Here is a 12,181-nt window from a genome sequence, read left to right on the forward strand (position 1 = left end):
GTCTTTTAATTTCATGGCTGCAGTCACCATCTGCAGTGATTTTGGAGCCCAAAAAAATAAAGTCTGTCACTGTTTCCATTGTTTGCCCATCTATTTGCCATGAAGTGATAGGACCAGATGCCATGATCTTAGTTTTTTGAATGTTGAGTTTTAAGCCAATTTTTTTTTTTTTTTTTTAGTTCTTCTTCACTTTCTGCCATAAGGGTGGTATCATCTGTGTATCTGAGGTTATTGATATTTCTCCCGACAATCTTGAGTCCAGCTGGTGCTTCATCCAGCCCAACATTTCACATGATGTACTCTGCATATAAGTTAAATAAGCAGGGTAACAGTATACAGCTTTGATGTTCTCCTTTCCTAATTTGGAACCAGTCTGTTGTTCCATGTCCAGTTCTAACTGTTGCTTCTTGATCTGCAGATTTCTCAGGAGGCAGGTAAGGTGGTCTGGTATTCCCATCTCTTACAGAATTTTCCACAGTTTGTGGTGATCCACACAGTCAAAGGCTTTGGTGTAATCAATAAAGTAGAAGGTTTTCTGGAACTCTCTTGCTTTTTCTGTGATCCAATGGATGTTGGCAATTTGATCTCCGGTTCCTCTACCTTTCTAAATCCAGCTTGAACATCTGGAAGCTCTCACTTGGTTCACGTACTGTCAAAGCCTAGCTTGGAGAATTTTGAGCATTACTTTGCTAGCTTGTGAAATGAATGCAATTGTGTTTGAACATTCTTTGGCATTGCCTTTCTGGACTGTAGTGAACACTGACATTTTCTAGTCCTGTGGCCACTGCTGAGTTTTCCAAATTTTCTGGCATATTGATTACAGGACTTTCATAGCATCATCTTTCAGAACTTGAAGTAGCTCAGCTGGAATTCCATCACTTCCACTAGCTTTGTTTGTCGTGATGCTTCCTATGGCCTGCTACTTTGCACTCTAGGATGTCTGGCTCTAGGTGAGTGATCCCACCTTCATGGTTATTTGGGTTATTGAGTTCTCTCTTATACAGTTCTTCTGTGTATTCTTGTCACCTCTTCTTAATATCTTCTGCTTCTGTTAGGTCCATAACATTTCTGTGCCCATCTTTGCATGAAATATTCCCTTGGTATCTCTAATTTTCTTGAAGAGATCTCTATTCTTTCTTGTTCTATTGTTTTCCTATATTTCTTTGCATTGTTCACTGAGGAAGACTTTCTTATCTCTCCTTTCTATTCTTTGTAACTCTGCATTCAGTTGAGTATATCTTACCTTTTCTCCTTTCCCCATTTCATAGATTGGGGAAAATCGGGACCCAGAGAAAGGAAACAGTTGTTTTCCTTGTCAGGGAGCCTTGCAGGGTCACAGTAAAGTCTGATTAAAATTGTGATTCTGAGTTTGTGATGTGACCTGCTAGGCGATGAAGAAACCAGGTCTGTGAACTAAGAGACTAGGGAGATGAAGTGCTGCATATATCGCAGTTCCATTCCTCTGGTAACAGATCATAAACCTGGGGAGTCTGGACCTGTCTCCCACCCCTAGGTCTCGTATGTGAAATCAGATTACTGACCTGAGCTAGTGACCTAACAGTAAGACCTGAGAGTGTGAGTGCCCACTGCAGATACAGTGGCAGCTCCGGTCTCCAGGTCAGGCCAGTCTCCTCTGAGTGTTCCTCCTCTCTCTCCTCTCAGTGATGACTCACGGCCTCCTGGCCACAGCGAAATTGGCAGCAGGCCTTCTGTTTTCCCCTGCCTGTCACAGTCCAGAAGGGTTCCTCATCCCCAAATCAGTGATTTCGTCTTGTCGGCTGCTATTTGAAAACATTCACATCCACATCTCTCCGCCATGTGGGCCAGCAGCGTTCTGCCAGAGAGCTGTTTTACAGAAACGACTTCTCGATGACTCATGAAGCCAGATAGCACATCCATCTGATCTCCCAGTGCGGGGAAAGGGTAGCAGAGAGTTGCTGACAGAGAATTCAGGCGGTCTCAGAAACACACTTTGTGGGCTGAACCGGCAGCGTAGGATTTGGGGAGCTAGCAGTCGATAGGAAACAGAGTAGAGCGTTCTTTTTTCCCCCTTGAGTGGCTGAAAGGACATAATGGGCACAAAGCCTTGCATCCCACCCCCGCTGGATCATCAGCCCTTTCTTAGCTTTCATCAGGTATCTGAGTGCTGAAGATCACTGGATTAAAATGAAAATGGGTTCTGAAAGCACATGGAGTGCTCAGCCTCTTGAAGTGTGCAGAAATCAGCACGCTCGGATTTAATTTGGAAGCTTACAGTGTATGTTGGCATCAGTACAAACAGTCTATCTTTTATTAAAGCCATCAGCGTTACCTAATTTCTTATCAGGGTGATGCTATTCATGCAAATGGTTTCCAGAAATATGCTGGGAAAAGATTGAAGGCAAAAGGAGAAGGGGGTGGCAGAGGACGAGATGGCTAGGTGGCATCACCAACTCAATGGACATGAATTTGAGCAAACTCTGGGAAATAATGAAAGATAGAGAAGCCTGGTATGCTGCAGTCCATGGGGTCACAAAGAGTCGGACACGACTTAGTGACTGAACAACAACAGAAATATTTAGGGAAAGACAAATGGATTTAAATATATTGAAAATGCAACCCAATTTAAGGTGGTGGTAGATGGCTCAGCCTCCATATTCACTTCAGTATTTACAACCGGCAGTTGATGGTTGTGGCTGAAGGCTTTTGGAATACCTTGTGGGGAAATTAAGAACACATGAGCCTGTGGAATAGAGACCCAGCAGCCTTAGAATTTCAAGTAACATGGGTTAGAAATGAAATGGACCCAAGTTCTCTCTCTGATTCCTTCACCTGGATTCCTGGAGAATCCAATGAGCCCCTTGGTGGGTTATTATGACTCTCCCAGGATGCCCCTGAGAGTTAAAGGGTAAAGAGCAATTGAGGATCTGTAGACAGTGGTCACTCTTCTAGTTAGATTTTTTGAAGGAAATGATGAAAGGGAAGACATCTTGAAAGCTGCCACTGTGGGACAGCAGGCTGTGACTGGTAGTTCAATGATAATTCTACTACCAGGGATTTCTAGCTCAATCTTTTCTCTAACTTTAAATTTTAACTGATGTTATCCTGCCTTCCCCCACCCTGCAGAATTCTGTTTTATTTGGAACTTGGGTTTGTTTTTTTTTTCTGTTTCTTTACTGAATAAAGAGGTTTTGTTTTGTTTTTCTTTTGAAATCAGGTGAAGCTAAATTCCTTCAGAAAAGAAAAATCAATGCAATTACTTTGCTTTCATTTGTTTTTCCCAGCTAGTTTTATGGCTCTAACTAGAAAAGGTCTCTCCATCCATTATATTGGCGTGTGGAAGCCGCACGTGTGGAAGGAAAGTGAAGACCCTGAAGTATAAGCTTTAGTTCAAAGAGAGCCATGGCCACGCCCAGTGTAGACTCTAAGCTAAGCAGGGGTTGGTAAAGTTCCTTTGTAAAGGGCCAGACCGTTCATATTTCAGGCTGTGTGGGCTGTGCTCTCTCTGTCCCAGTGACTCAGCTGCACCATTAGGCACGATAGCTGCCATTGACCGTCTACTAACACATGGGCACAGCTGTCTCCCCACAAACTTTATTTATCAGAACAATAAGTAGACTGATTTGGTCCACAGGCCACCTCTCCCAAGAGGAGATATTTTTTCTCTTATGGAAAATGTCCAAAGTGCAAGGCCATGTGCATTGTTCTCAGTCGGTGGCCTTTGCATGGATGCTGCCCTTTGTCATGATTTGTGAATAGCGCTCCCGTCCTACTGATTTTTCTCCCTCCCCCCCACCCCACCTCCCGGCTTGTGATATTATTTAATTTTATTATTTAAGTTTTTTGCTTTTATTTATTTTTAATACTTTTTATTTTGTATTGGAATATAGCCAATTAACAATGTTGTGATAGTTTCAGGGGACAGCAGAGGGACTCAGCCATACACATGTATCCATACTCCCCATGCTCCCCTCCCATCCAGGCTGCCACAGCTGCTCTTCTTTCTTGGAAACACCTCACAGTTTCTCTGCATGGACTGCAGTGCTTTCTTGCCTGTGGACAGCATGTAGCTTAAAGTTCTCTGTCTTCTCAAGTATCAAAACCAAAATAAAACCTAAGGAGAATGAAAACAAGGCAAGATTTATTCATTCTAAGTATTGCTTTAACTGGGCTAATTTTTGAAGAATATGGGTTGTTATTTATTGAAAGGAAATACTAAAATAATTTTTTTAATGACTTTAGGTTAAAAAAGATCAGTCACAAAAACATGTTAGTTCTTTCCAGTGTTTGCATAGCGTAGTGAAGATCAGTTTTGCATTACTGAGCACCCTCTTGTTTGCAGACATTAAGCACAGAGGGAGAAAGCTGGTGCTCTGCCATGCATCTGTCAGTGCCCAGTTTTCTCTCCAGTTACTTTTTTGAAGAAGGTGGCACATTGCAGAATTCCAGCCCTTGAACTTTGTATCTCAAAGCTCCTTCTTTTTTCTCCCAGAAGTCTTGGGCATTAACTCTCCAATTCTTATGCCTCTGTTCTTTCTAGTGGAAAGAGTGCGCGGCCTTCCACAAGTTCAGCTGGATCCTCTGCCCAAGACCCTCACCCTGGCTTTCGCCGCTCAGCTCCAGAAGACGTCTCTCTCTCCTGTGGCAGACATCCCCGAGGCAGACCTGTCCAGGGTGGACTCCAAGCTTGTGTCTAGCCTGCTGCCCTTTCAGAGAGCTGGAGTCAAGTAGGTTCTTCCTTTGTCTTCTTGTGCTCTCTCCTGTTCAGGTTTATCAATCACCATGAAGTAGGTTCAGATGCTCCCTCTTTTATGAATACTTCTCTTTCACAACCTTTCGAAAGCATCTAGGGATTAGAATTAAACAGCCCAGGTGTGCCATCACCAAAGCCTGATTGTAACCATTGATTTCAAATTCCCTAAGTTAATCAGGGAATTCCCTAAGTTAGTTCCCTAAGTTAATCCCTAACCTAGACAGTATATTAAAAAGCAGAGACGTTACTTTACCAACAAAGGTCTGTCTAGTCAAAGCTATGGTTTTTCCAGTAGTCATGTATGGATGTGAGAATTGGACCATAAAGAAAGCTGAGCACCAAAGAATTGATGCTTTTGAACTGTGATGTTGGAGAAGACTCTTGAAAGTCCCTTTGACTGCACAGAGATCAAACCAATCAATCCTAAAGGATATTCAGTCCTGAATATTCATTGGAAGGACTGATGCTAAAGCTGAAACTCCAGTACTTTGGCCACCTGATGCAAAGAACTGACTCATTGGAAAAGACCCTGATGCTGGGAAAGATTGAAGGCAGGAGGAGAAGGGGATGACAGAGGATGAGATGGTTGGATGGCATCACCGACTCAATGGGCATGAGTTTGAGCAAGCTCCAGGAGTTGGTGATGGACCGGGAAGCCTGGTGTGCTGCAGTCCATGGGGTCGCAGAGTCGGACATGACTGAGCAACTGAAATGAAGTTAATCAGGACTCTGGATGGCAAGGGCGCACAAACTCTACTCGAAATAGTGTAAGAAGTAACGTATGTGTCCTCGGCTCATGCCACCCATAGGCCCACTACTCACTTTCCCACCTTGGTTGGTCACTGGCTTCCGAAGGGCAGAAATGCTGTTTTCAGGCAATTCAGAAAGACCTGTGCAGCCTGGAGTTCTTGTGGGCCATGCCAACTGCTGATCAGAAGAGGGGATGTCCTCTGTCTTTTCTGTGTAAGAAGGAAAGGAGAAGAACTAGTCAGCTGGCTTATTATCAGGGTCCTGAGCAAGTGATCAGTTTTGCAGGAATTCCAATGAAAGAGGAATGGTGTTTGGAGCAGGAGACCAGGTATCTGGCTTTCAGAGATCCTTTTAGCTTTTCCTTGATTCATCATGTGGGTCAAGCAAGTTACTGTCACTGTATCTTGGTTATTTTTCTCATTTTGGGGAATACTAGTTATAAGAGGGACGCTTTCCCAGCAGTTACAATGGCACCAAGCACTGTTTTAAATTTTTTAGACATTATGAACGCCTGCTACACTCTCTGGAGTAGGTCTGGCTGTTATTCCACGTGACAGCTGAGGCACAAGGAGGATATAGATCACTTGCATAAAGGCACACAGCTCCTAGGTGGTGGACTTGGAACTCCAACCCAGGCCAGTGGGGCTCTGAAGGAATGGAGTAGTAATCCCATGCCTTATTCACAAACTGTTAGCCAGGGCTACTGCCCTGGAGGGTCATGGTCACGGTTGCAGGCTGCTAGGTAATGAGCCGCAGCGCCCCTCCTAGACCAACACTCTTGCTCCATCCTTCTCTCTGGACATCATTCTTTTCTCCAGTGTTTTCTGTCTTTGCCATGCTGATGCATACAGAGTCCTCTCTGACCTTGAGAAAAGCCATATTTTGATCCCACCTTCTTTCCTTTCTTCCCTTCCCTTCCCACCAGATCCCTCCCATGACAAGCACGGCCCTCCCAGACCCTCTTTAGGGAGGCTTTCCCACTCTCTTGCCTTCCATCCTGTGGGCCTCACCTGCACCAGGCAGAGAGCAACTCATCTTATTGGAAACTCCACCCACTTCGCTTCCATGACCTAAAGGTCTTGGAGCTTCTCCCTACTCTTTGACTACACATTTCCCTGGTAGCTCAGCTGGTGAAGAATCCACCTGCAATGCAGGGGACTGTTGTTCAATTCCTGGGTCAGGAAGATCCACTGGAGAAGGGATAGGCTACCCACTCCAGTATTCATGGGCTTCCCTTTTGGCTCAAATGGTAAAGAATCTGCCTCCAATGTGGAAGACCTGAATTCAATCCCTGGATTGGGAAGATCCCCTGGAGGAGGGCATGGTAACCCACTCCAATATTCTTGCCTGGAGAATCCCCATGGACAGGAGCCCGGTGGGCTACAGTCCATGGGGTCGCAAAGAGTCAGACACGACTGAGCAACTAAGCACAGCACGTTGTCCCTGTTTGTGGTCTTCTCTAGATTATTACCACCCTGCCCACTGTGGCCCCTGTCGTCCTTCTTGGGGGAGAGGTCTCTCATGAACAGGTAGCCCCCCCCAAGCAGCAGTGTGGCTTCCCGTGATATCCGATGGCAGTTTAACCACCACCCTGGGAGGTGTGCCGTGCTGTATCCTGACCTTGTCCACTTCAGTTTCGCTATAGCACAAAGAGGCCGCCTGCTGCTTGCCGATGACATGGGCCTGGGGAAGACCATCCAAGCCATCTGCATAGCGGCCTATTACCGGAAGGAGTGGCCCCTCCTGGTGGTGGTGCCGTCATCTGTGCGCTTCACCTGGGAGCAGGTCAGTTCTCCTGGTGTCATCACATTAACAAGGACAGTTTTCCTCAGAGTCAGAGTCACCACATGACTGTTCGGGGGCAGGACCCAGGGAAGCTCGGAGGCTCTGTGTCAGCTGAGGGCGAGAAGGGAGATGAGTTAGCCTCCTGAGGTCAGGCCCCTGGTTTTCTGAGTTGGGATCAGGCCAGGCCTTCAGGAACTTTCCAAGCTCCAACTCACCTGCGTCCATTACAGACGCTTCCTGAGCACCTCTGGTGTCCCTGCTGACAGCACCTTTCACTTAGGTTTCAGAATAGTTTTACTCCCTTTATTTCCCTTAATCCTTAAGTAGCCATGTGCAATAGACACGAGATATTAACCCCACTCACAGATGAGAAAACTGCCCCTCAAAGAGGCTAAGCACCACGCTTATTGCTAGTGAGGGGCGGTTCCGGGACTTGAGGTCACACCTCCTAACTGGGGGCTCAAGATTTTACACCCAGTAGCAAGTGGTGTGGGTAGGAGGTGCTCTGTCTGCCGGGCAACTTTTTGGCTGAAGAACGCGGCACGACCGTTGTGTTGTCACTCAGCCATAAGCTTGTCTACCATAAACCCAAGGATCAGAGTGGTCCTGTGAAACGAATAAAGCTCTCCATAAGCAGACGCGGTGAGGAAGGAAGACGTGGTCCATCGTCCGTAGCTTTCCCCAGCTTCATGCTACTCGGGGGCAGCTGTCGGCTTCCTCAGGCTACAGCCGTTCATAGAGACGGGGGGTTAGATAAATGCAGGAGGGTGGGGAAGGGGGAGACCGAGTGTACCTGCAGGGGGCGCTAACCTTGGTCCACCTGGAGACAGTCAGTGATGGCTTGGCGGGGGTCCCAGCTGGCGGCTGCCGGGCCAGAGCCTCACTTGGGTTTTGTTCTCTCCTGTCACCCCCAGGCCTTCCGTCGGTGGCTGCCGTCTCTGAACCCAGTCGACATCAATGTCGTGGTGACCGGGAAGGACCGCCTGACAGATGGCTTGGTCAACATTGTCAGTTTTGATCTTCTGAGCAAGTTAGAAAAGCAGCTAAAACCCCCATTTAAAGTTGTCATTATTGTAAGTGACTCGACACAGTCTTTCAGTACTTCCTTCCTGGGGAAAGGCTCCCTGAAAGCTCCACGAATGTCCACATCTGTAACCTCATGGAGCCTCCCTAGGTTTCTAGAAGAGAAATCACTGGCTTCATTTTGTGAGAAACTGGTAATTCATTTCTCTCAAATACCAATTCTCAGTCCTGGCTACATACTAGGATCTTCTGGGGGCTTTTTGGAAAATGGTGATCTGCTGGGTTTGTGCTGGAGGTTTCCAGCCCGCCTCCTCTCCCCACAGGGGGTCATGATGGAGCCCGTGGACCCCAGACAGCCCAGAACTCCAGGAACTACAGCCTGGACAGCACGGGCCTGCGCCTTCATCTGCTGCCCTCTTTGTCGGCATGACCCAGGCGCGCAGTTCAAACAGCTAATAGATTTTCTTTCAGCCGATATAAAGATGTTCCCTCCCACCACAAACACATACAAAAGCACATACAAAAGCACACAAAAGCACACACAAAAGCGCTCGTTACCCTTTTTTAGAGAAGCTTTCAGAGTCTTGCTCCCAGATGTGACGGTATGTCTTGTAGTTGCCACTTACCCTCTTCTAACTCCTCTCATGCTCCAGAAGGATAGTCTGGAGAGGCTGGCCTCCTCTCCAGCACTCAGTGTGTCCACAGGCTCACAGATATAACCCTGAAAAGGTGCGAGTCTCTCCCATCCCCGCCCACACCCGGCCAGCTCCCACCCCAAGTCCAGGTAACAGACGGTCCGGGGTGGAGCATGCGATGGATGAACGCCAATGTAAGTGTATCCTCACTTCTCCTCTTGGCAGAACAGGCGACCCCGATGCCTCCAGGTGACATGAAAGGGTCTCTATGCGAACGTGTGACTGGAAAACTGCCAGTGGTATTTCCCTCCTCTCAAAATAGGATTCTCTGTCGACAGTGGCTCCCCAGACCTTGCTGCTCATGTTGTCAAGCGCACATCTCATCTAGAGAGAGTGAAAGGGAAGGGCTCTTAGAAAGCTCTTGGTGAGCCTCTGAGCCGTAAGGTTGCAGTGGAGGCTCTGCCTCGGGTTTCCCGGCAGCAGGTTGACTGCAAGGGAGCCACCTTCATCCGTTTGCTCAGCCAACTAGAGGGTCATCCCCTGTGCAGGGTCATGCACTGCCGCGGGTAGGGAGGGAGGAGGTCAGCCTCTGGCCTCCAGGGAGCCATAGCCCAGTAGGACAGACAGAGGCACACGCAGATTGTCACAATCCATCCCAGTGCCTTCAGAGACGTGGGAGCCAAGAGGTACTCAGGGAGGGGAAGGAGACTGCACATGCCGGGCAGCAGCACCAGGCGCCAGCACGGGCACACCCAGGTCCTCAGCACACTGGTTAGTGGGAGGTGTGTCTTAGAAACCAGCGAAGAGATTTGTTCAGTGCAGCCAGTGAGGTGGGCAGGGCAGGGCAGGGGCATCGCCAGCCCCACTTTGCAGGTGGAAAACTGTCCCTGAGAGATGAAGCGGCTTGCCTACAACATTGCTGAGAAGATGCCAGAGCCTGGTCCTTAGCCACGCCCACAGCCGTCTCCCTGAACAAGAAGGGCGATGCTGTACCAGGGTCAAGCTTGATGTGGGCTCTCTCTCCGTCCATGCAGGGTTTGGCCGTGTCCACTTATGTGACTGTTTCTTTACAGGATGAATCCCACTTCCTCAAAAACATTAAGACTGCCCGCTGTCGCGCAGCTATGCCCCTCCTCAAGGTGAGTGCTGCCGAGGGCAGACTTGGCGCCTGAGCCCACGGGGTGCTGAGATGCCCTGTGTTTTGTTTGGGCTGGACAGGGGTCCAAGGGGAGCAGGGGCTGCAAGTCTGGGGCTGCAGGCCATGGACATGACTTATCATTGACTCAGGGCATCTCTACTTGGGACTTCGGTCCCAGATTCACTTTTCTTCCTAACGTCCTGCTGAGGAGCTAGTGGTCAGTGTAGTTATCTGTCATACATGAAGACCTGTTGAAGGTCACGGGTCGGGTCAGGATTCACTCCGGACCCTCCTTGGGGTCCTCCTGGACAAGGCAGAGCTACAGCCTCCAGCAGTGTCTCGTCTTAAACTGTTGAGGAGGACCTGCCTGTCTGCTCAGTGGTTTGTGGGGCAGAGCTCTTGGGGTGCTGGGAACCAAGGGCAACCAGTTATACAGACTCAGAACTAAGTGTGAGTATCAACTGGGTATTGTGGGTATCAGCCACAAAGCTGAGACCTGCTTTATAATAATTAATATTAAAATATAATAATCAATAATATTAATAAGATGATATCATTTTCTGGGGCCATCCTAAGACTGATTTGTTAACAGAAAACTCAGCTGTCCACATCCTTTTGGGGGGTGGTCTGAACCTGTGCTGAATACTTTGACCGCATGAGCCCTGGCTTCCAAGCAGAAGGTGTATGCGTGTGCTGTGTGTGTGTTATGTGTGTACAGTGCAGCTTGGAATCGGTGCAAAAGCATTCTATTCTGACCTGCAGTACAAGGGCCATGTTGCGTGTGTCACACACTTTGGTGTCTTTTTTGATGTGTTCCAGTCCCTCCACTCCCAACGGGGAAAGCTCTAAATTTCCTTCCATTTTTTTGTAGTGAGCTTTTTCCTCCTTTAGGAGAAAAATATTGTACAATTGGAAAGGTAGTCTTTTTTCTCATAACAAGGTGAAAATATCTCACAGATGACTCTGGAGCAATCTCCTTTGATTTGTATGAACTGAGCAAACAAAAGTGCCTGTTTTATCTTGGGTTCTAGTAAAGCAGTCTTTGGGTTGCAGTATCGTTTTAAAAATGCAGCTTTTATTGCCTTAAGCTTTATTGTACTAAGCTGGAGAAAACTAATATGCTAAATGTTGGTGAACCTTACTAGCACTTGAAAATTTTTTCTGACTGCCCACAAAACACACTCAAGTATCTACTCATTTCAAGTTTGTTTTGCATTCTGAGTAACTGGTAACATGATACATCTTCCAAAGCAGGATTGTATTTGCTCTCGACTTAAAAGTACTTTACGTAAAAGCTTCATTCTCTGCTCAAGTTACCTATAAATGTTTATAGGTTGAGAGCCCTTTCTGCACACACATAAATGAAATGTTTTTCCCAGAATGGTGACCCTTGTTTTGGGAGGTTTTAATATGTTTTCTTTTGAAAAATGTTAATAGACTTTGGTACCGTGGTTTCAATATTACAGCCATAACTAAAATTAAATCTGTACCCTTGATTGTCTAGACAAAAGGAACTGCACAGTAGGTAGATGCTATCATTAAAGATATACTAGGAAAGCTTCTTAGCAACTGTCTTGTTAATGCGTTCATCGCCTGGCAGGCAAGCCGGACTTAAATATTGGTTTCTGAAATATGTGCTTCTGAGCCAGACCTTTTAAACATTGTTAATATTTTTCATATCTTGGGTATATTTCAAAGTGACACATTTAAAACAAATTTTAACTGCGAACTAGTATATATTACTCTGGATTTACCGTAGAACTTGGGTGAATTAACGTATCAAAACAGGACCCGTAAATATAGCCTGTTCATGGGTGTCTCAAAACCATTGTCATCCATAACATTGATTTTGCATGGTGCTGGACTGTTGGCACCTTTGAGTGGGGGTGGAGGATGAGGCATCCTGTGTTAATTCTGTTGATCAGACCTGTCATCTCTCTGCTGTATTTTCATCTAGATCACAGTTCCTCGACCTTGGCACTGTTGACATTTTGGGCTGGGTAACTCCTTGTTGTCCACAGGGCCTTCCTAGGCATTGTATTAATAGGATGTTTAACAGCATCCCTGGCCTGTACCCACTAAGTGCCACTGGTACCCCCAGTTGTGACAACCAGAGTT

At 46.9% G+C, this 12,181-nt stretch overlaps 1 protein-coding gene across 2 annotated transcripts in view; it reads left to right on the forward strand.

Moving 5' to 3' along the window:
* Nucleotides 1-12,181, forward strand: part of SMARCAL1 (SWI/SNF related, matrix associated, actin dependent regulator of chromatin, subfamily a like 1) — a 53,165-nt gene that overhangs the window by 14,526 nt on the left and 26,458 nt on the right. For both annotated transcript variants that reach the window (XM_055573417.1, XM_055573416.1), the window contains exons 7-10: nt 4,520-4,706; nt 7,117-7,267; nt 8,182-8,340; nt 9,999-10,064. In XM_055573417.1, coding sequence (XP_055429392.1) covers nt 4,520-4,706; nt 7,117-7,267; nt 8,182-8,340; nt 9,999-10,064 — 563 coding nt within the window. The remainder of the gene's footprint in view (nt 1-4,519; nt 4,707-7,116; nt 7,268-8,181; nt 8,341-9,998; nt 10,065-12,181) is intronic.

The sequence above is a fragment of the Bubalus kerabau genome, chromosome 3, assembly GCF_029407905.1.
Source record: "Bubalus kerabau isolate K-KA32 ecotype Philippines breed swamp buffalo chromosome 3, PCC_UOA_SB_1v2, whole genome shotgun sequence".
Lineage (NCBI taxonomy): Eukaryota > Metazoa > Chordata > Mammalia > Artiodactyla > Bovidae > Bubalus > Bubalus kerabau.